This window comes from Daphnia magna, linkage group LG2, assembly GCF_020631705.1.
Source record: "Daphnia magna isolate NIES linkage group LG2, ASM2063170v1.1, whole genome shotgun sequence".
In the NCBI taxonomy this organism is placed as follows: domain Eukaryota; kingdom Metazoa; phylum Arthropoda; class Branchiopoda; order Diplostraca; family Daphniidae; genus Daphnia; species Daphnia magna.
Window position 1 is genome coordinate 15,803,090 of NC_059183.1, and position 22,494 is coordinate 15,825,583.

Consider the following 22,494-nt stretch of genomic DNA (forward strand, 5'->3'; position numbering starts at 1 on the left):
CTTGATCGATTAATTTCGGAAGTATGGCAACTCGCAGATTTTGCGCGCGCCATTATTCCTTGTAGCTCCTAGGCTGTCACATTAGTAAGAGTCTAGTTAGTTACTTATTTCTAACGATCGATCAGATTGAACTCCAGTCTCCATGTCCAAGCATCAAAGTTCGTTGGCATTTAAAGAGAATAGTTTCCCAAAGGGAATCCCACCCTTAACAATTGACCAAAGTTCCAACATGGATGAGGTATCTTTCTAGTTTTTCTTGCAAGATGGATTCTGGTGGGAAAATGTTATAGCAATTTGCTCTCTTCCACAGATTGTAGCAGCACAACGAGTTACTTTGCAAACCTTGCAACCATCGGCCAGAACTAAGGGCCTTGTAGGCTCTCATGGTCAAATTGTTCACCATGGCAAAGATTCCAAATCAAAACAGAAAACTCAAGGCAAGATCCAGGTCTTTGAAGACAAGACAAGCAATACTGCACAAAAGAAGATCATGATGGAGGACCGTGGAGTCCAAACTGATCCTGTAGTAATGGAAGGGTCTAAGTCTACCACCAGTGGTATTTCATTTTATGAAATGGATTCTAAATCAACCATACAACTGTTGTATTTTTTCCAGCTGAGATTGACGTTGAATATTACAGTACCATGGCCGAAAGAAGAAGAGTTGCCCTTGCCGAAGCATTAGAGGAAAATGAGCAACTGCATCTTGAACTTGATAGCCTCAAAAGTGAGGTAAATACCCTTAAAACTGAAAACAGTATGCTCAAACCTCTAGCTGATGAAGCTGAATATCTGGCTGGTGTTTTAAAGGTAATCAATTGCAAGATCATTTTGGGCAGGCTTGTTATTCTCTTTTTAACTTTATAGGGTCTTTTGGGCAGTCCAGAGGATGAGGAACCAAATGAAGGTGCTGAAAATGCAAGCACAAGTGATAGTTGACGCTTATCGACCTGAAGTCATTTCAAAATTGCCACGATACCTCACATTTGCATTTTTTTTTAAATTTCATGTCAACTGTAATCGGACTTGTAAAAAAAAAAAAACGGTTTCAATACAAAATTTCGAAGTTTTATAATATAAAGGAAGCATTAATTTAGGAGGGGCTTTTTTTAAAATACATAGGGCTTGTCCGAAGCGGATTCAGTGTTTCCTCTAATACGACTATGATGGGTAAGTGTTGAATAGGTCGGTCAACCGGACATCCGTTTTTTGCGCGAAGCGAGTGGTCAATAATGGTAGCCGGTTTTCATGTTAAGTTGAAAATCGAACGGTCCGATGACCATAAATGAAGCTGACGCATGAACTTCATAATGAAGAGAAAAGAGAACCTGAAACAAGTTTTGTTTCCTAGCAGCATTGTCCCATTTGGAAAGTGGCTGATCACCATTTCACGTTGATTTTACTCTTGCGTCCACGACATACAGTCAACTCGGGTCAATCTACCATTTTAGATTATAACGTGATTTCTGAGTTAGAACAGGATTATCAAGTCGTTTGATAATATGCCGTTACTGTCGAACGAGCATTTTTTTTTCTGGAAACTACACCTGTTTAGCCATTGCTCCTACACACGTAGCACGAGCGCTAAACATGGGTTAACCTGGGTTTCTCTTTTCGCTTCAAAAACATTTTCGCATTAATTGTGGTCTGGGTCGTTCGAAGACACACGCCATTGAAGCCTAACGTTTCCTTTTCAACTAGAGTGCATTGCATTATAATGCAGAGTAATTTTGGTCTTCTTTGAAAAGGTCTTTATACTAATATCCGTCACGCGATATACCGCTACCGATGCTGCCTGATGTTGCGTAAAAACCACGGTGGCTCCAAGAAATGCGAGTGTGTAAGGTACGCGGGCAATAGTCTCTTTTACTAGTAAATGAAAACGACAACAAAAAATGTCACGGTTACCTGCCCACCTGTTGACGACAACAAAATGGCGAAAAACTATCGCACGGTTTGATTCGACAAAACGACTCGTGAAGCGCGAATATATTCGCTTGGCCATTGTTCTCGCCTGATGTCTAAAGTAAATGCAACTAGTCTAAAGTCAAGAGATGAAGTGACAAAAGATTTGAAGCCTTTATATATCGCTCTGATAATGAGACACTAGACCTACTTTTTTTAGGGTGAGTGTTAAGATGGCGGCTGCTGTGTGAGCAGAGCCCTCTTCTCATTTCAACTTCTTTTTCTTTTTGAGGAATTATTCACTTGATTGAATTGTTTGTAAATGAGCAACCTGAAAAAGATTGTTTTGAGTGATAAAACTACGAAGCAGAGGAGAGAGAGAGAGAGAGAGAAGGGGAGAAGCTAGACTGAGAGAGATGGATAATTAGTATTAGAAACCCAGAGAGAAACCCTGAGGCAGCGAATCGTTCTCGTCGCTCTCTTCTCGTTTCCTCGTCGTCTTCAACAAACAGGGCAAAGATAAAAAAGAAAAATAATAATAAAATAGAGAAAAACTTCAGTGTTGTGTTTGTCTGTGCTTTTTGCATCCAGCAGCGAAGAGAGTCATTGTTTGTCATCTCTCCCCCCTACCGGCACAGCGATCGGTCTCGAAAACCAGTTAACCGTTACTGTCTTACTGAAATCATGTTTCCCTGTCCTCTCTGTAGTGACTCGATTTCCCGTACACGGTGCACGATTCCATATTATTTGATTAGTCAGCCACGAGTAAATTAATTTCCATCATCTTTTTTAAAATGTCTTTGAATTTCCTTCCTATTCTTTATTGCCTCTTAAATGAGTGATTAACCTTTCCCCCTTGCCTCATTCACGCTGTTGATCGGATTGCGTGAACATTCCAACCGTAAAATAAAATATAAGACGAAACCCGTTGGTAGGCGGAGGGGAGGCCATTACATATTAATACGTCGCACGATGGATGCTCGCACGAGTGTGCCATTTTGAGGTCAGGAATCAGGACTGTGAGGAATCGAATCGTGGCCTCCGGCGCTGGAGCCTTTTTAGCGATGCATCATCGCCAACTTTTTTCTTTGCAGGTTTTGGCTAAAAATATACCTAACCATTTGAAGACAATTGGATATGAAAAAAAAAAGACTCTTATTAGGAAAAGAGCTTTTGCGGGAAGTTTGGAGGGAAAAATAAACAAAACAAAAAAGATTGTCTCGTCTCAGTCTAGAGCTTAGTAGGCCGAGCTGAATAAAAAAAAAATCAAAGAAGAAGTTGCCATTTCCCACCACCAGGACGGCGTTTCTTTTTGTTTTGTTTTTTTGATTTATTTATGTTTTTTTTGTTTTTTTCATTTTCATCCTGTCGCTCTTTCTGACTGGCTAGGTTTTTCAATATTATTGTATCCTCAAGTCTTCTCTTTCTCTCTCTCTCTTTTACTTCTTCTGTTCGTACTCGGCGCCCAACACAGGTACTACTAGAGACCTCGTGGTCGAACTTTTGTGTGCAGTCTACTGTTGTAAACCGACTACGTAAGTCGTACTAGTTAGGTCTCTCTCTCGTAAAGCTTTCCCTGTTTACCGGTAGCCCGAGCAGCTGAAAGGGGAAAAAATATATTTTATATCACAAATTCGTTTAGTTGTTTGGATCCCCTCTTTTTGATATTTTCAACCCTCATCTGATTTTATTCGTGACGCGTTCCATCGTCGAAAGCAGGTAAGCTGATGATTATTCTTCGTGTCTTCTTTTTTTTTATGTCGGCCTGTGTTTGTTATTTCTTTAAGACGACGAATTTGGAAACCTTCCCAAGTCGTCTGCCCTGTTTAATGACGCGTGATCTTTTATCCATCCAAATTGTGTAAGATGTTTATATATTGAAAGGTCGAAAGGGTCGTTTTTGTTCCTTTCAAGGGGGAAATATTGTTTGGTTTGTTGTCGTGACGACTCCTTTCGTTGGTAGGCTTCAGGCTTTATGGACTCCTACTTCAATTGCATTATATGATTTGACTCCAGTGAACGAAAGAATCCCACTCTTGTCTTAAGTTGTAAGCAATGCTGTGACTTACGTGACTACTCCCGAGCAACAGCATTTTATGGACGAGCCACCCTTTTGTTATTAGTCTAGATTTGACCAGATTGTAGTAGCCAGTCCTTGGTGATATTTTTACGAGACGATTTCTCCGCTTGTCTGCGAAGCAAAACAGTACGCCTGCAACAATCAGCCGTGCATGTCGCCATTATCGAATACAAGTTACGAGTATTGTCATCACGGTTACTGCGTTTAAGTAGTAACGCTTGTTTCATCCTGTTTCGTTTTTGTTTCTTCTGGACTTGGTCCTTTTTTTCTCTCCACTTAATTGTGGTGAAAAGAAACGTGTGACTTCACGGCCATGGCTTTCTAATGATTTTAATGAAGTTTGCGTGCCAAAAATTCCAATTGACTGCCTTTTCGCCCTTGTTTTTGCGACGTGCGACTAGCGTGTTTTGAATGACGTGAGTTCACGATCCCATCATTAAAATATACAACTTGAAAGTTGTCTTCTTTTCACGAGCATCATGTGTTTGTCTTTCACTTCATTCCAAGATGACGCCTTGCCTTGACACGTAAAATAAAACAAAAACAAAGAGCGTGTTTGTTGGGTGAGATTGTACCGTGGTCTTTTCCCGAAAAGAGTATCGTGTTGCCTTAATTCTAGTACGACAATAGCCAAATTGTATTGAGATTTATTTAGGCATTTCTTATTTATTCTTGAACGTGTAAAAATTCTTCTTGTCTCGCTCCACACACAGATGGGATTGCCCTTTCCGAAATGGATGGATGATGTGATTAAGCCATCGCGGTCGCTCCAGATCCTGGAAGCTTTGGGATCAACAGAAATATAGAAGAAAAGAAGACTTGGACTAAATAAACGAGTTGCTGGCAATCCTCGAGAGTCAACGGTATGGCGTTGGTGGGATCAACTGTGACCCAACGATCGGTCGGACCAGTTGCAAGAACTTTATCAAACGTGCCCACCGCTTCTCAATAGACTCAGCGGCCCCCAAACACCATAAGATCTATTAGTCAAGATTTCGGGTAAAAGGCAGTTGCCCTAGAAGAAAGAAAGTGGACGAGAAAGGTGCCAAAAAAGAGAAAAGATACGGTACCCCCATAAAAGGAAAGAATGACCTTACCAAAAGAAGACGAAGACGATGAGTTGAATAAGGAAAGAAAAAATCAAGTCATTTATTGCAACAAAACAACACATAAAAGACTACACGCCCCCATGATGATGTCGACGACGCATGCGTCCACCGTCCTGCCAGCGTCTAGTCTTGCACGACCACTGCGGACGCTCAATAATATCAACTCCGCTTCTCACGTGATCCAGCTGCATCCGAACAACTCTCCCAAACTCTCGGGTAAATATTCAAATTTTGTTTTTCTTTTCTTTTTTTTAAATATCGTGTGCAAAAAAAAAACCGAAATCTGATTTCGCTTTCACCGTGTCTCATCTCTGCATGACTCAACTTTTTCGTTCGCCGTGACGGCGCTTAGAATTATAATCGTGTGCCTGATCAAAAAAGTGCCTGTCACAGGAGTCAATTACAAGTTGATGGGTGTAGGAAGAAAAAATAGGAACAACAGGGTTCCAAAAAGATTTTGCGTTGGTGTTGTGCGGCGGCCCTTTTAAAACATTTTTCGCTAAACATGTACACGAAAAACGAACTGTTCTCCAATCTATACGTTTAGCGAGTTTGAACCTCCGACCTTTCAAAATCTTCTTATCGAAACCCTACAGATGTAAACATGGGAAACAGTGCTATTTCGATCTGCCCGCCTCTGCCAAGAGTTGTTGCTTGTTGTGGATGTTTTTCTTGTATTGGCGAAACTCCTTGTCAAACATACGCTGGGATAAGATAGGCAAGCGGGGGGGGTACAAAAAAGCTGAAGCTGCAAGAAGGAGTCTCTCACGGTTGTTATTGATTGATTCCTTCAACCCGTTCTGGCGTTCTCACTCTGTCTCGTCGTGAAATACTCACGATTTGGCGGGAGTACTAAGTCTTTTCGGGACGTGCGCATGAACCAGGGCGACATGGAGAGAGAGAGAGAGAGCAAACGCTGATCGATGAAGACGGGTACGGAGAGGAGGACGATGAAAAGTCCACAAGCTGAAGGAGTAAGATAACCTAAACCGGCAAGACAGAGTCATCCGATGTACACTATACAAGCACACAGCTCACGCGGTTAAGCCGCTTTGTTCTCCCTCTCCTTCAATTTTCTTCTTGCTTCGTTCGCAATTGAATTCATCCTTGCCACAAGACGTGACTCCGAGGACTATTGAAAAATAGGCGCGGTTTTCCCGATAAAAAGCTTAGATTGTACATAATCAAGTACGTATAAGGGCAGAATGGAACATGTAAACAAGGCGAACATTTTTTTTTTCTCTATCAATGTAGCCGTGATTTGCTTTGTATTTACATTGGGGCTTTTTGAAAATGAAAATGAGGAAGAACTTTTTACGGTGAAATGCATTCCCGATCGACCTGTCCCGGTCCTAATGATGATGACTTTTTCAAGATTCGCTAGGAGATGCCATTATTCTTTCTCATTTTGATTATTTTTTTGAAATCCTTGGCTTTTCTTGGGCTTTGTATTCTTGTTATTCGATGCCACATAGAGAAAGTCACCCGACAACCTGATTACTCTATACCAAAAACTGTTTCCAGGTCGTCACCAGGGATTTCTTTCGCATTTCTATTGTCATTTCGACCGCGACTCGTCTTTCTTTTTTTTTTTTCGTACATGCGGATACTCTCATTTCCTACGTGCGTATCTTTAACCTTTTTTCGTCTCCCCCCCCCCCCTTTTTTTCGACGATTCTAATCGATGATTAACATCCGGTCGTGAAATTTTTATTAGCGTCGTTGCCGGAACCGCAACGCCAGCTGACGTTCGCCGCGTAAGCCACGGTGGCCTTTGAAAAGGAACTCAAAAACAAAAAAAAACAAATAGAGAAAATCAAACGAGAGAAACAAAATAAAAATAGAACAGCGAGGGAGTGATCCGATCGCAGTCGGTGCACTATTGCCTCTCTCTCTCTGCATTCATCACGCTTGTTTGTTGGGGTTCCATATGCGCAGTCCCGCCGGGCAGCTCCGAAAAACGTCGGGTGGTCGTGGCGCGGCCGCGTCACGGGAGATCCTTAAAATAAAATTTAAAAAGGAGAGGAGAAAAAAAATGCTGTATGTATTTGAAAATACGTGACATGGACACCTTTTTATCTTTTCCGAAAAAGGGGAATCGTTCAGCATTTTATGTACATTTTTCCATCGTTCGTTCACGTACGGAGGGGGGGGGGTACTTTTTGTTTTGTTTCAAAAGTTTTTTAAGGGTTTTTTTTTGTTGCCCCATCTTTCCTAACTTGATGGATGTGAGAATGTTCCCGACACAGCACCATCGATGTAGAATAGTCCCGCGAGAGCTCTACCCGAACGACTACTTTTTCTTTTTCTTTCTCCGTTTAAATCGATTGCTGTGGTGGTGGGGTAGAAAATAGATGTGCTACGAAAAGTTGCACACAGATGTACAGCACACAAGTCTTTCCCAAACCACAGAAAAAAAAAACTTCACGCTACATTATTCACGCTTCACTTGTTTTGGGTTTTTATTTATTCTTCTTAATTTTAGTTCTTTATTTTTTTACGTTATTTTCTCTTCTCATGGTTGAATATATTTTCCAAAATTTGCTTCGAGTGGGTAGGCGGACGTGCACGAGAGGGTAGCCACTAGATCGATTGACCCTTTTCTCGTTATCTCTCTCTTTGCCTCTATTTTCTTTTTTCTCTCTCTGGTTTTCTCTTTGTTTTTATGTTTGCCCTATACAAAGGGAAGCAAAGCCTACCTCTTCCATCACACCCGATATCGCTAGCGATATCGGCCGCCCGAGCCGATAAAGAAATGAAAAGAAACACGCCAGTTTTTCTATCCCTTTCCTATTTAAAGTAAATAAAATTGTCGACACTTGAAAGAAAGGGAGACCTTTTTTTTTTTTTTGAGTGGAAAGAGATAAGCTATTTTTCCATCTTATTCTCTGTTTTTCTTAGAAGCATTAAAAAAAAAGTGTGTTCTCTTAGATGCGATTAGCGTCAAATTTTTATATTTTTGAAAGGTTTCGGCACGGAAGCTCTTTCACCTCCCCCATTTCATCATCCGAGTCTACTACTGTTTCTTGAGATTCCCGTTACCACAGAAGCAGTAAAAAACAAAACAAACAAAAATTGTCGATTTTGTTGTGCGCAGTTGCTTAAAATTAAATTTTTGAACAAAAAAAAGTAGATCGCGGCATGGAGGGTCGGCGATGGCTGCACGCGCATAAGTTATGGTGAAAAAATTGGCCTTTGCATGTCTCAACATAAATTTGTTTCGTGATCATTACAGGTGCGCTAAGGCACTAGCACACCGGGAAACAGGAAAGGAAAAAGAGAGCAGGACATGGGTAAAAGGGGAGAAAAGTCAGAACGAGAAAGAGACAATGGCACCCATTAGTTTCAAGTCGACGGTCTGTAAAGAAAACCGAGGGAAATATTTTTTTATCCTTTTTTTTCCTTTTTTTTTTTTCTAAAGAAAAAGGAGGTAAAATAAATAACAAGAACTGTCTTATATATCCCCTTTTAAAAAAGAAGAAAAAAAAAAGGGGAATTTGGCGGGTTTCTTGTGGAGGTGAAACACCTCTGACGTGCTCTTACGTAAGAAGCACAAGTCCGGAAGGAAGCGAGAAAAGCAATGGGAAGAAGGCCGCAGTGTGGGTTTTTGATGTACCTAAGTAGTGGAAGCGTGAGACACCTGTCAAAACGGAAGCGGGGCATCGACACTGCTCGTTCGTTCGTCAGCTGACATTGAGGTTTCTGGGCGGGGTTGGAAAAGGGAGGGGCAGTTCGGTGTACGAAACTATAAGGGGGAAGCTGGCACTGGAATATATATATTTTTTCTCTCCTCGGGTAAAGATTCAGCCTCTTTTTGTTGTTGGTTGTTGTTGCTTTTTTTATTATTATGGCTGCGTGAGATTTTTTCCGCCCTCGATTGAACGCGGTTTCCGATCCCTTGTCAATCCGCTGTGAAACCCAGTGGGCAAAATACACTATCGCTGCCATCTATCGGAGAGATCACGAACCAAATATAAAATACAAATAAAAAATCATGAATAAATCAAATAATCAAACTGGATCTTGTATTGAAACAGGAAAACGCAAGACGGCCGTTGAGTTGCTCGAAGAGTCGAAGGCATTTTACGTCAAAACGGAGCGGATACTGGATCGTAAACAGGAGCTGCCGCACTACAGTCCGGGCGACCGGCTGCTATTGCTGCAGCACCATCCCAACCGTTCACCCATGCTAAGTTTACCGTCATCCCGCATTCGGGAACATCACGTCTTCCCTGCTGTGACGGCGGCTGTAGCGACAGCCACCACTTTTCTCCCACACCATCAGCTCCAGCAACAGGAGAATACCAACAGTGAAACAACAGGAACTTATGGGAACGGAGGAGTCGGCTTTTCTAGAGGCCGCGAAGGCTACTACGCGACACCGCCAGTGGAGAAAAGACGTTTATCTATACGCAAAGACAATCCAATTCCATTGAATGTTACGGCCGTTAAACGCTTTCTCAGCCGGCCCGGATCTACGGAAGAGAACCTTCAAGTTCGCAAGCTCGTGCCTTCGAAAAGCACATGCCGTTTGATAGGATTCTTCGAATCGTCGGCTGGAAAGACGGGCACAATGACATCACCTTCCAGCGGAGGAGGAGGCGGTGGAGGTGTCAGCCCCAATAACAAGAAAATGAGGACGCGCATCACCTTTTCGGAAGTGTTGCCGTGTATCTGTCAAAGTAATCAACCGCCCGAGTTGCCACATCGCATGAATAAAAACAATCCATCACCTCCTCCACCCATTCCACCCAAAAGTCCGGCCCTTAACGCTAAGCTTCGGCTACTAAGTCAAGAACAAAGTCAACATCACCAACCGCCGATTGGACGAGCGGTCCATCCATCACCCGTTTCCAGCCGGAAACCCCCGCGTCAGCCGTTCCAGCCACAGCAATCGACTCCATCACAAGCCACTGGATTAAAGTCTCAGGCTGCCGTCTTCCGTCGCATCCAAAGTGAAGAAGCTCCGACGAGCATCACAATCCTCCCGGTATCGGAATCGATCCAAGCGCAACGCAATTTATTCCTGCGTAATCCCATTTTGCACAAGTCTCTCCCGGATTTGAATTCACCTAAAAATGCGAAACGTGGACGCGGTGGCGGAGTAAAAGGTGGCAAAATCCGCTCAGCATCCACCGATTTGGAGAGCTGTAGTGATGGAGGTAGCAGTCGAATTAGTCGTAGCAGTAGCGTCCACTTGGACACACGATCCAATAGTTCGGGATCGGATGAGTCTTCCAATGACCAGAGCGAAACTCCATTCAGCCGGCCTGGAGCCGGCGGTCGAGGAAGTATGGGAGCCAACAGATGTGAACGGGCCACCACTTCCGATTATGCGAGTCGTTCGCCCAGTTTCAAATATGAAACAACCAGTCTTGTCCAGGTAAAAACGGAATCCATCAATTGAAAGTTACGTACGAATTTACTAAACATTTTATTTTTTTCTGATCGGCTTTTAGACTAGTCAGCCCTGGACTTTGCCTCCACCGTGGCAGGATGACAGTGGGGTCGATCCATCAGCCGCGGAAAGTTCTACCGTTGAACCGGACCAAGTGAGACGCAAAGCCATTTTGCGTTCCAAATCGGATGTCGGTCCGTCTCGATTTGCTCCCGACTTGCTACCAGCCGTTCCACCAGAATTCACCGGCGACGTTCCACTGGACCTGGACCAATTTTTCGATACAATCGGCCAGCATGGAAAATGTCCCGATATGATGATCAACACATCAGGTCGTTCGTCACCTGTCTATTTTTCAAGCGTTAGTTCAGTCGATTCTTGTTGCAAACGACGTCACGTCGACAACATGTACGAGAGCAGCGATTCTGAAGACATGGCCGCCACACTCCAGCGACGTTTGTTAGGTATAACGTCCTTCAATCTTTCAAGAAATAAATCATTTTATTGACTTCATATTCTGGCCGTTAGGAAGTCAACCGGGAATGGGTGAACCATCCATCGTGGAACGTAATGCTCGAATCATTAAATGGTTGATAAAGTGTCGGAACGTGCCGGTCTCGTCATCAATTCCTACTTCCGGTTCAACTGGTCAGCTGGCTAAATTAGCTGGTGCATCGCCATCGATGCTGCCACCTCGCAGTAGTAGCACCCATATCCCGAAGCCGGCCACAACGACTGCCTATTACGGACAGAGCACACGATTGTAATTGTACCAACTTGTGCGGTGGTGGTGATGATGGTTGGTGGTGGTCATTTGTCTCTGTCCTTTTTACACTTTCTTTTTTGTTATTGTTTTGTGACTTTTTCTTGTTTTATTTGATTAATTTTTTTTTTTCACGTTGACATTCGAAAGCGACAGTAGACGGATCGAAGGTCACGCGGACTCCATTCCACCCCCGTACGTCGTTTCTAGTAATCGATCTGTATATTCTTCATTCGGTGTTTTGTCTCTCCGTTTGTCGGTGGAAAACTAGTCGTTGACATGGCAACTCCAGCCCCAAGTGCATCACATTCACACACACACACACATCCCTTCCTACATTTCCGCTTCTGTCTTTTTCAACGTTTCATGACCCTCATTCTACCTTAACCTGAGCCTAAAGTCTTTACGTCTACATTGTCAGCGTGTGTGTGTGTGTGCGTGTCAGTCATTCAGTCAAAGACTATGCAAATTATGGCTATGTCGTTCACCCATTGGATCCAAAACTCTTTTTCTGACAATGCGTACTACGGCACGTAATAATCTACTATCCAATGTTTGTATACGTGTGCTGTTGTACATATACTGAATAACGAATTTGAGCTTTTTTTGACAGTCAAAAAACCGAAACAAAGAAGAGTATGTAGGCCTTAAATAATTGCTCTTTCTTCTTCTTTTGAATTTTTATTTTGACCCCATTGTTCGTTTTCTTTCTCCAGTTAAAGCTTAAAAATTGGGATATACAAGTCTACTCTATTTCTCACTCGCTGTCGGAATACATCGTCATGAAAGCGGCGGCAGGGCAATCCAAATTGGGCCTCATCATTTTCATATTACTCGACTGTGTACACGCGGTTTTATGACCAATAATGATGATGATGATTATTACATTAGAGCATATCAGCGGGTTCCTTCGTAACTATGGCCAGGGGGCGATCATTTTCATATGGCGTAGACGCACTTTATTGCCATATCCCAGTGTGTATGGCAGTTGACAAAGAATAAAAACACAATTGAAATAAAAAGACGTAGCAGAAACTTAAGGACATATAAAAGTCATTAATTTTTCTTTTGTTTATTTTCATTTTATCAAACCCCTTGTTTTATTGGTCATCCCAGCAAAAAAAAAAACCAAAAAAACATTACATATCGGGACACTTTGAAAGTATACACAAGTCGGTCGCCATGGTGATCCTATATTTCTACGTGAAAAATACACAAACATCACGGGACACAGGAAGAATACATTGATTCTAACCAAGCTTATGGATAGGTTGTCTTATTTTCTTATGTCCTTGGCTATGTTTTCTCGTTCGTGTATCATCGTGCCGCTTGTAGATTGACTCGCCTGATGATGGACAAATTTCACGATACAACTCATTCCCAAAGTGCAATACGTGCGTTACTCATTATTTCATTTTTTATTTTCTCTGTCTTGTTCATGTTTATGCGCATCGTTTGCCGGAATCGTTGACCACCTATAACGTCTACTGGATATGTACACGTAGGATTACACGCGCTGTTGTTGTTGTGCGCCTTACGATATTATACCTAACGCTGATGCACGAACGCAAGTCTGGAGTTTCGATGCAAACTTCAAATAACTTTCCGGAAGTTTGTAAATTGCAGGGACCGTGACGGAACTTCCGCATATATAGGCGCGCATCGATTGCCATTTTTTAAAATTCCTTATTGTACGCAAGTTTTTCGACCAAACCCCTGCAGTTAGGCACTCCTTCAATACGTATCACCTAATAGCTACATATTCTATTGTTCTCGTGCACGATATATGGATTTAATATTGCGATTGCTCCTTTGCAATATCCGATTGTTAAACAATAATGCCAGAAAAACGACTGAGATTTTTGACCCATGAAAATAAACAAGAAATGTATGATGGTCGAAAATGATTTAAAAAAATAGTTATAGAAGAAAAAGGATAGTTCTATCTGAGTTGACATGTAAAACGAAAACGGATCGAGCCCTGGAATTGCCGTGCAATAGACATTTGACACGCAGATCAGACCAACTGTCAAATGACATACAACCTTCAAAACCCGCCAGGTGTCGGGAAGTAAATGTAAGGCACAAAATGTAGCACTTTCTTCCTATACACGTTTTTGTGTAATGTGCAACTTAAACAACATTCCCAGCCGGCTGGAAACAAATGAAACACACTATTATAGGCCATCTTGCACACCTATTATATTGCATCCTCTCTTTAAAAAAATATATATATGCCTTTTGATGGATCACCATCCTTCGTCCGCTTCGGGATTCTTTCCATAACACTTTGTTCAGCTCCCATTGTTGTTTAGAAAGTCTTTGATTTTGACGCTTTTGAAAAATATTTTCTTCTACCTTTGGAGAGAGAGAGAGAAAAAAATGCTAACAAAAACACACGTGAAAGAAAAAATATCTGTGGGCGAAAGAGTGAAGAAAGGAATATTCAAAGATGGAAGGAGAATGCTGGACCGAAAAAAAAGGGAGCCTCAGGTGTATACATGTATGCATTTCTTACTGGAAAATTGCCTTGGGGAGAGTCTACCTGAATATCCCCCCTTCTCCTTCCTTCATCATCGCACCACTCTCTCTCTTTCATTTTTTTTTCTTTTACCTTTTGATACACCCCCACCGTTCCGCACACAGCCCAGGTATACAACACCCGATCCCAGCCCACCTATAGTCGCGCACACTCAAAGAGAAGGGAGGTGGGAGGGATGGCTACACAAGAACAAGTTCAGCACTAAACTCGTCAGTCTGACATTCCTCCTAGTCGCAACTGGAGGCTCTTTTTTTCTTCTTCTTTACTTGTTTTCTATTTTGTGCTTTTTTTTTTTTCAATTTCATTTCTCCACGTTTTTTCGTTACGCTCACTCTTGTGAGTCTGTTTTTCTCCTGGATATTTAAACAAGAAAAATCAACAACTAAAAGGATGTGACATTGTCGAAAGTACGTTGGTAAACGCTCTGTTTTTGTTATCTAATCAGTTTTCCTCTTTTTGTTTCGGCTAACCCCACAGGTCCATCGACAAAGGTTAGAAAAGAAAAACAAGCGAGAAAGTTTTGCACGATTCTTTCTTGTTGTCTGCAGACACAACAAGCGGCCAGTCGTTTTCCGCTTAACACTTTAGTGGCTGACCTCGTGGGCCATCAACCTCTTCGAGCTATTCCAGTTGCCTTTTCAATTGCTTCTATGCCTATGGAAAACGTGTGCCACGGCAGGTCGAGCCCCCTCCTCCGGTTGACATAGATACTTACCTGCCAGGTAGACGGGGGCACGTCTAATAGCTGAGAACAAAGACCAGAAGCAAATATAAAAAAAAAAAAAAGACGCCAAGGCAATGGCTGACATTTGCGAAGTGGATACGCACATCAGCAAACGTTACGATGTTAAGAAACGGCTCGGCAAAGGCGTAAGAAATGTTTTGCTTTCTTTCATTTTCTTTTGTTTGCATCGGGAGGTGGGGTTCACTTTCTTTATTATGTAAAATGCCTGTTCTATTTCGTTACGGCCTCGTTACCCATTTTTGGCTGCGTTCGAATTTGATTGTTTTGTCGAAAAAGGCGAAACGAAATCCGAAACGGAATTTTGTTTCGTCAGTTTTAAAAATTCAGAAGTATAGAAGTGAAAGGGGGGAAACGTGTGTTTTTGTTGTCATATGCAAGTCTAATCGTCTTCGGATAATATTGACGGACGAGCGGGAATAACGTCACGCCAAACACGCATCTCTTCATCTTTGTGTCCGTCTCCGTTTTCCGCCTCGTCCGTCGAAAAAGTTTTCTGCCTTTTCTAATCGGGAAAACACGTGTCATTCCTATCTATTTGTTTGACGTGAATTATTAGGCGTACGGCATCGTCTGGAAGGCCATGGATAAAAAGACGGGCGGCGTCGTGGCCGTCAAGAAAATATTCGGTAAATTATTATTTATTTTCCTCGACTTTGTTTTTACTTGCGGTTCACAAGCGGCCGATTGGATTGTAACGTGATTGTTTACACGACCATCCGCTCTTTTCGTGACTGATTGGCCTTGCCCGAAACTCATGTTTGATGTCTTGGTCTATGTGTACGTAGATGCGTTCCGAAATCAAACAGACGCCCAGCGAACATTTCGTGAAATTATGTTCCTGCAACATTTTGGCGATCATCCTAACATTATCCGATTGCTGGACGTCCATCGAGCCGACAACGATAAAGACATCTACCTCGTATTCGAGTATATGGGTAAGAGAATCGATCAATCTTGTTTTTGGTCTAATCTAAATTTGCCATTTTGGTAGACACGGACTTGCACAACGTCATCAAACGTGGTAACATCCTCAAGGAAGTGCACAAGCAATACATTTTGTATCAGCTGTTTCGGGCCACCAAGTACCTGCATTCTGGCAACGTGATTCATCGTGATCAAAAGGTTTTTCGTTTTTTTTTTTGCATATCTTCTTATCTACCAACTCAATTCGACTGGTTCGCCATCCGCTGCATTAGTATTCAATTTGAAAACGTGCTGGCTTTAACCATCAGGACACCTTTTTTTTTGTATACATTCACCTTGGCAACGCTATCAACTTCTTGCCCATTGCTAAATTCAATGGGGAAAAAAAGGAATAACAAAACACAGACAGCCATATGTCTCAAAAAGGCAGCTGTGTTTTGTTCAAACTTTAAAACTACATTAACATGATGTTCTTTACAATTTTTTAAAACGAACTTTTGCTGGCAAAAAAGTTAAACGCAATTATAACTTAGCGGGTGGTTATAGTCGAAACAAAGGTGATTTACGATGCGACACCTTTTTTTTTAAATATTTGGTATTAAAAAACATTCATCACGATGTCGTAACGATGTGTTTCTATTTGAGGAGAAAACAGTGAGGATAATTTGTGAAATGTCTTTTGTGCACTTAAATGTTGGAATGTGTTTTGATATTGAAACGTATGGAATTTTTAATTTTAGCCTTCGAATATCCTGTTGGACGCTGACTGCCGATGTAAGATAGCCGATTTTGGTCTGGCCCGCTCTTTGGTCCAGGACGTCTCTGAAGATGGCCAAACAGACAATGTGATGACCGACTATGTGGCAACCAGATGGTATCGGGCGCCGGAGATCCTGCTGGCTTCCAAACGGTAATAACGACGCTCTTTTGGTCTTTCTTTTCCAGGCAACTAAACCCTCTCAAAATGGTCCGTTCATGCCATTTTCTAGAAAGCAAAAATGAAAAAAAAAGTCCAGAGAAATATTTTGGCTTTAAAATGTTGAATAATGTCCTCTTTTATTTTTTTAGGTACACAAAAGGAGTGGACATGTGGAGTTTAGGATGTATTTTAGGAGAAATCCTATTGGGCCAGCCGCTCTTTCCTGGCACTTCTACGCTCAATCAATTGGAGAAAATTATGGCGTCGATTCCTCCACCTTCCAAAGAAGGCAAGTTTTCCATCTAAATGGCTTGTGTGAACGTAAAAATGACTGCTTTAGATACAGAAGATTAAATTTACTTTCCTCTTGCAACACAGATATACAATCGCTTAGCTCTGGCTATGCGTCTACCTTGCTGGAGAAATCAATGATGGTACCCAAACAGCCGCTTCGAACCATTTTGGCTGCTGCTCCTGTGGACGCCATCGATCTCCTGGAAAAGCTGCTAGTCCTCAATCCGCACAAACGTTTAACGGCTGAACAAGCGCTGGAACATCCGTACGTCCGTGCGTTCCACAAACCTGAAAGAGAGCCAGCGCTGGATCACGACGTTGTGCCAACATTAAGCGATGCCATTCAGCTAACGGTGGACGAATATCGGACTAAACTTTACGAAGTCATCGCCTATCAAAAGCGGCAGGAAATCCGCGAGCTTTCGCCTTTCAAATTCATCCGGGATTCCAACACGGATTCATCTTCGCCCAAGAACTCACCGAAAGAAACGAGTAAAACGATTCCGAAAACAAAATCCAGCGTGGATTCATCATCCGAGTCTCGCGTTCAACAATCGAAGATGAAGTACAGTAGCATTCCGACCGATTCATCCGGTGGTTCGTCAGGAAACAACCGATCGGTTGATATCCCCCGTCCTCCGGATCGTAAATTGGTGAGCAGACATTCGGATGATGTGATGCGGAGTAGGGAAAAATCAGCAAAAGTGTTGAGCACCAACAAATTATCTTCGCCATCCACCGCAATTCCACGATCGCATTCTGGTCATTGCTTAGTCAAATACCATCAGACCAACTCGTCAACTGACTCGGAACCCAGCAAAAGTATGAACCTCGTAATCTCCTAATGTTTTTATGAATAAATAAATTATTTTTGCGGGCATCAGGTTCTCCGTTAAAGACGAGTTGTTCGGCCAGCCATTTGCTCGCCACCAGCATGGAACAAAATTGCAATATTAGTAACACTAGTTGTCGGGCAACTGTTAGCAACGCACAACCTCCACTTCGTTCGGCCTGTGAATTCCAGCAACGTCGCAAACCAGCACGACAGCGTCGAGATTTGCTGGCCGCTATGGGAAAAACCTATTCAGCCGAAGTTTAGACAATCCCGTCATTACACGGACGGTGACTATCCCACGGGTAATAATCCCGTTATGTACTGTGAGCTTCTAATTACGCCATAAGCATATCTTTGACAAATCATAAAATTGTTTATACTGTCCATCTGAATGAGACGAACGGTTGTATTGGTATAGGCCACTTCGGCGGAAAAGGCGCTTGGCAGCACAACGACGGGCGTCGTCCGTGACAATAAAATCCCTCGGCCAGCACCGACGTTTGGCAAGAGGCAATTCACTTCGTTGAACAACGTCTCTAACTTGACGACCAGTGCTGGAGCAGCTAACGTAGGCGGAATTACGGGAACGAGCAAGTTCGTGTCGTCGCATGGCACCATCACGGCATCGGCTTTGCAAGAACTGCGTCAAAGTATCAAATGATAACGAACATAATTTGAATCATTTTTAAAAAGAAAAAGCAATTTCTAATGGGTGATATCTCTTTCCCTAAAGCTATTTTTTTTTTGTCGTTACATTTGCAACACTTGCCATACGAACAAAATAACTGTTCTTTGATACGAGACTCTAGTCTACACTTTCCAGATACCCCACCCAATTTCTTTAAGTTTTTTTTTTTATTTTCTAGAAATATCATATTTTGGTATGACCAGGTATCTCAGGTTCCCTTTAATATTTTGCCAGTGAGGAAGACGAATCGGGCAGATTTCATTATTCCTCATCGTTAATGCTTGTCAAGATGACGCGAATTGTATGATAAAATATTAAGGGATATGATTTAGTCGTAAACTAGATAGCAATTGCTCACGCAACACGACGGTCGTGTTTGGTCGATGATTCAATCGACTGATGTATTTGGATAAAAACGACAACAATTTCACTTTTGTGTGTGTGTGGGTGTCTAGTTCCTTTCCCCTGTATCCACCCTCTCTGTATACTCCCCTCGTTATCTACTGCGGAAGTGATGCGTTTCCATTTCAGGAAATATCCGAACCTTCCGCATGCGAAATTACGACGCCCATCAGATACGACATAGGGTGGGGTAGACGCTCATTCACCCTATGCTGACATTGTTCCTTTTGTGTATTTTGGAGAGAAACAATGCGATTTCAATCACTGGCTGAACGAAATTTTTCGAATCGATTACTTAAACATTTGCGCATATTAAACTTTGTAGTTTCAATCGTGTATTGTATACCAACCCACGATGGACGTATTTTTCGAGAGTAACATTGAGAGAGTCGAGCCATAATATAATATCAAAACGACATTCCCTTTGTTTGTTTATCCTTTATTTTTTAAATTGTTATTTTCTCATTTCGACGACCCTGGTCTTTGGTTTATTACTTTAGTTTCCGTTGACCTTTTATATAGCCTCAAGTTTTTATTCAGCTCTCGTGTGGGCCACCCATTCAGTGAAGCGGCGTAGACGAGGATTATCGATTACACGAGCTAGCAAATAAGGCCAATAATACGGAAGTAGCGTAGCTTTTTCTCACGTAGAATGACGGGACTTTTCATTGATCAATTCAAAGACTGGAGAACGAAGAATGTCATCAGTGACGTAAGACTCGGTCGATTAAACCAGGTGTCATTCAGTTCCGTCCCATTAAACAGTACAGCCTATGGGGCATGACGTGAAAGCCTGGTGTGTAGGGAAATGCTTTATTGGTCGGTTTTTACCAGAGCGTGATATTCTCTCCAAAAAAATATGGTAATTCTGAACAATAAAGTAGAAATCTTTGCCTATACGGAAAATAAACAAGATACATATTATGACGTAGTGCTTGTTCATGGTGGCATTGATTTCATTGTTTATGTTGAATGTTCGGATTATCGCATGACAACAGGATATAAAAATAATGGTTACGTTCAATGTGCAAGCCAGATATTTTGATTGCAACAGACATTATTTCTTGTTGATTAATCCGGTAATAAATTAAATTACGCTTTTTCGGGATCAGATTACCTCGGAAAGTGACCATCACCTGCACCACCGATTATATGGTTTAACGTAATCAAAATGTTTGCAGGCATTCGTGCACCGTCGTGTCGGTTTGTCGTGAATTTTTTTTTTTTTGTCGATCGTCGATGACGATGTGGTTGAATTTTGAGCTTTAGGGCAACCGCACTTGTGTGTCATTAGTCGCAACATAAGACATCTGTTTCATCAAAATCACACGCAGTAGCTCTTTTCTCTTGCTGTTTTTCTTTATCTACCCTAAAAACACAAAATGTCTTATGCATATCTTTTCAAGTATATCATTATTGGAGATACTGGTAAGTTAGCTATTAATTTTTCATATCTGTATGATCTCAAAAGGTTTTCAACCACGTATTTGCTAACAGGTGTCGGGAAATCTTGCCTTTTGTTGCAGTTCACGGACAAACGATTTCAGCCTGTTCACGATTTGACGATTGGCAAGCAATTTCGTTTGTGATAATCTTTGATTTCTCTTTAATAGCCCTTGTAAATTATAGGGGTCGAGTTTGGAGCTCGCATGATTACTATTGATGGAAAGCAAATCAAACTGCAGATCTGGGACACAGTAAGCACAGGACAAAGAAAGATTTATGCTAATGTTTTTACAATGTCATGGTTATGAATTTCAGGCTGGACAAGAGGCTTTCCGCTCAATTACCCGGTCTTACTACCGTGGCGCTGCTGGTGCACTGCTTGTCTATGATATTACAAGGAGAGATACTTTTAACCATTTGACTACTTGGTTGGAAGATGCCCGTCAGCACTCCAACTCTAATATGGTGATCATGCTTATTGGAAACAAAAGGTAACGCTATCACAATTCTTGGGATGCACAAAAACTTATCGTTGCCATCTTGGTAGTGATTTGGAGTCTCGACGAGAAGTAAAGAAAGAGGAAGGGGAGGCTTTTGCTAGAGAACATGGCCTGGTATTCATGGAAACGTCAGCTAAAACTGCAGCAAATGTGGAAGAAGCTTTTATCAATACGGCCAGAGAGATTTACGAAAAGATTCAGGAAGGAGTATTTGATATTAATAATGAAGCCAATGGAATTAAATTGGGTCCTCAACATTTGCCTAGCAATGCTAACACCCCATCAGGTGGTGCAAGTGCCAGCCAAGGAGGATCCTGTTGTTAAAGTAAAACAAAAAGAAACGCTGAACACCCCAACACTCCAGACTTAAGAAAAAACTCTCGGCGTTATATTTATTTACAACTGGCTCTTCTTTCCTATTCTTCTGTTTCCTTACCTAGCTTCTTCTTTTGTTTCGTTCGCTTCTAATCCTTTGTTGGTTTTTTTTTTCTGTTTTTTGTTTATTTTTTTTTCGTTTAAAGATCTTGATATTTCATTTTGCCTTCGAGAATATTTAGAGATAAAAATCTTCGGTATAGTGCACGTTTAATTAGTAGTCTTAGCTCTCCAAATGCCGCACTTCTTTTCGTCTCCACTTGTTTCGGTGTGTTGAGAAAAACCCGCGCCATGATGGATTACTTTAACCTGTCAATCGTAAACTCAGGAACCCGTGTTTAGAAGAGAAAAAAAAGGAAAAGTTTAGATCTACAGGGCCACAAAAAAAGGGAAAGAGAGAAAATTAAAAATAGCTGCAGCGATAAATATCGCTATCATGCAAAAATCATGATGGGTCGTGGAACCTTTTTGTCATCGTGCGAGGGACGCAAGAGTGAAGGATCCAGACAAGTCGTTCCATCTGAGGGAGGCATTGATGTTATCATCCTTGTTGGCATTTGCTCTCTTTTCAGAAAGAAAAAAAAAAAAACGAGTTGATATTCCAGGCTTTTTATCCATGGCGCGTGGGTCTTCATTAAATATTCTCCTCCTCCTCTATTTTTCCATAAATGATGTGTGCTGTGTTCTTTCCTGTTTTGATGTCGAGAAGAGATTGAGGAGCGTATGTAGGTGGTTCTCAGTTAGCTCTCCCTCCCCCCTCCATTTTTCGCCTCTAATTGAAATTCATGCTAGTCGTGTCTCATCTCGATGACAACTTCTTTCCTTACTATTTTTTCATTTCATTATGTCGAGGGGGAAAAATTCTTAAGTAATGAAACTGAATTCGCCGGCTATTCATTCCAAATGGCGAGTTGTTGCATCGCCATTTTTTTTTTTTTCATTTTCATATCCAGGTGCGAATATGTGTGCGTGTCTCTTCACGATTTTTATCAAATGCCCTTCTTTTTCCTTCTGTTTGTGTGTATGCCCCTACTCCTCTCTCTCGTTCTTGTGTTTAGTTTCGATGTAACTGTCGTTCTCTCTTTCTTTCAATCCGCAGCAAAAAAAAAAAAATGAATTCGAATTACACGATTTGCAAGGCCAAACAACTCCCAAATTCAGGTAGTCCTAAGTCGATCATGCTTTCGATGATGATCGTGATTAAACGTGGGTGTTGCAGACCTTTCTTGACTGTAGAGACCTTGAAGTTCAATGTGTTGTACGTATTGCCCTCTCTCTGAAAATGATGCAGCACCGTTTCTTTTCTTTTTTTTCTCCGGGTGCCTGGTACGCGAACAGATGTCATAATCGGACCCGGATGTGGGTTCTATACTCCCCCCCTCTTGCGCCAACCCTCTTTTGGTCGAACGCATCGCATGTGTTAAGGATCAGAGTGCGTTCCTTTTCTTCTTTTTTAAATTCCGCGTGCCGTTTGTTATTTACAGGGGAAAAACAAAAAAGACAAATAACATTGGGGTGACGCAAGCGAATCGCCTCATTCGATAAAAAATTTTTTTTTACATTTCCTCT

The 22,494-nt window shown here is 41.8% G+C and overlaps 4 protein-coding genes across 5 annotated transcripts; all 4 read left to right on the top strand.

Moving 5' to 3' along the window:
* The first annotated feature begins 49 nt into the window (after window positions 1–49).
* LOC116916146 (geminin) lies at window positions 50–1,075 on the top strand. The gene is made up of 4 exons (XM_032921350.2): window positions 50–238; window positions 311–557; window positions 617–810; window positions 868–1,075. The coding sequence occupies exons 1-4, from the start codon at window positions 143–145 to the stop codon at window positions 937–939; spliced, it is 609 nt and encodes a 202-aa protein (XP_032777241.1). The 5' UTR covers window positions 50–142; the 3' UTR covers window positions 940–1,075.
* A 2,229-nt stretch (window positions 1,076–3,304) lies between these two features.
* LOC116917873 lies at window positions 3,305–12,064 on the top strand. Its single transcript, XM_032923477.2, has 5 exons — window positions 3,305–3,624; window positions 4,699–5,310; window positions 9,132–10,477; window positions 10,554–10,956; window positions 11,021–12,064. Exons 2-5 carry the CDS (start codon window positions 5,073–5,075, stop codon window positions 11,257–11,259), a joined length of 2,226 nt encoding a protein of 741 aa, XP_032779368.2. The 5' UTR covers window positions 3,305–3,624; window positions 4,699–5,072; the 3' UTR covers window positions 11,260–12,064.
* Window positions 12,065–14,011: 1,947 nt separating this feature from the next.
* LOC116917711 (extracellular signal-regulated kinase 2) lies at window positions 14,012–19,020 on the top strand. 2 transcript variants are annotated; one of them, XM_032923303.2, is made up of 10 exons: window positions 14,013–14,204; window positions 14,275–14,667; window positions 15,099–15,168; window positions 15,328–15,477; window positions 15,534–15,664; window positions 16,207–16,376; window positions 16,535–16,674; window positions 16,764–17,501; window positions 17,564–17,816; window positions 17,933–19,020. In XM_032923303.2, exons 2-9 carry the CDS (start codon window positions 14,596–14,598, stop codon window positions 17,776–17,778), a joined length of 1,686 nt encoding a protein of 561 aa, XP_032779194.2. In that variant the 5' UTR covers window positions 14,013–14,204; window positions 14,275–14,595; the 3' UTR covers window positions 17,779–17,816; window positions 17,933–19,020. The 2 variants fall into 2 exon arrangements, 1 of the variants encoding a protein (XP_032779194.2); XR_006643444.1 differs by having other exon boundaries at window positions 14,012–14,667; window positions 17,564–17,837.
* An 850-nt stretch (window positions 19,021–19,870) lies between these two features.
* LOC116917712 (ras-related protein Rab-2) lies at window positions 19,871–22,070 on the top strand. Its single transcript, XM_032923304.2, has 5 exons — window positions 19,871–20,032; window positions 20,102–20,173; window positions 20,234–20,301; window positions 20,366–20,541; window positions 20,598–22,070. The coding sequence occupies exons 1-5, from the start codon at window positions 19,987–19,989 to the stop codon at window positions 20,872–20,874; spliced, it is 639 nt and encodes a 212-aa protein (XP_032779195.1). The 5' UTR covers window positions 19,871–19,986; the 3' UTR covers window positions 20,875–22,070.
* The last annotated feature ends 424 nt before the right edge of the window (window positions 22,071–22,494 follow it).

Bases quoted from the DNA above. Each gene is read 5' to 3' on its own strand.
- LOC116917873 (XM_032923477.2), top strand. From the start codon at position 5,073: ATGACCTTACCAAAAGAAGACGAAGACGATGAGTTGAATAAGGAAAGA. The intron at 5,311-9,131 runs GTAAATATTCAA...GTATTGAAACAG, and splicing joins CAACTCTCCCAAACTCTCGG to GAAAACGCAAGACGGCCGTT. The intron at 10,478-10,553 runs GTAAAAACGGAA...ATCGGCTTTTAG, and splicing joins AAACAACCAGTCTTGTCCAG to ACTAGTCAGCCCTGGACTTT.
- LOC116917712 (XM_032923304.2), top strand. From the start codon at position 19,987: ATGTCTTATGCATATCTTTTCAAGTATATCATTATTGGAGATACTG. The intron at 20,302-20,365 runs GTAAGCACAGGA...TATGAATTTCAG, and splicing joins AACTGCAGATCTGGGACACA to GCTGGACAAGAGGCTTTCCG. The intron at 20,542-20,597 runs GTAACGCTATCA...CCATCTTGGTAG, and splicing joins ATGCTTATTGGAAACAAAAG to TGATTTGGAGTCTCGACGAG.
- LOC116917711 (XM_032923303.2), top strand. From the start codon at position 14,596: ATGGCTGACATTTGCGAAGTGGATACGCACATCAGCAAACGTTACGAT. The intron at 15,169-15,327 runs GTAAATTATTAT...ATGTGTACGTAG, and splicing joins GGCCGTCAAGAAAATATTCG to ATGCGTTCCGAAATCAAACA. The intron at 16,675-16,763 runs GCAAGTTTTCCA...CTTGCAACACAG, and splicing joins TCCTCCACCTTCCAAAGAAG to ATATACAATCGCTTAGCTCT.
- LOC116916146 (XM_032921350.2), top strand. From the start codon at position 143: ATGTCCAAGCATCAAAGTTCGTTGGCATTTAAAGAGAATAGTTTCCCA. The intron at 239-310 runs GTATCTTTCTAG...TCTCTTCCACAG, and splicing joins AAAGTTCCAACATGGATGAG to ATTGTAGCAGCACAACGAGT. The intron at 811-867 runs GTAATCAATTGC...TTAACTTTATAG, and splicing joins ATCTGGCTGGTGTTTTAAAG to GGTCTTTTGGGCAGTCCAGA.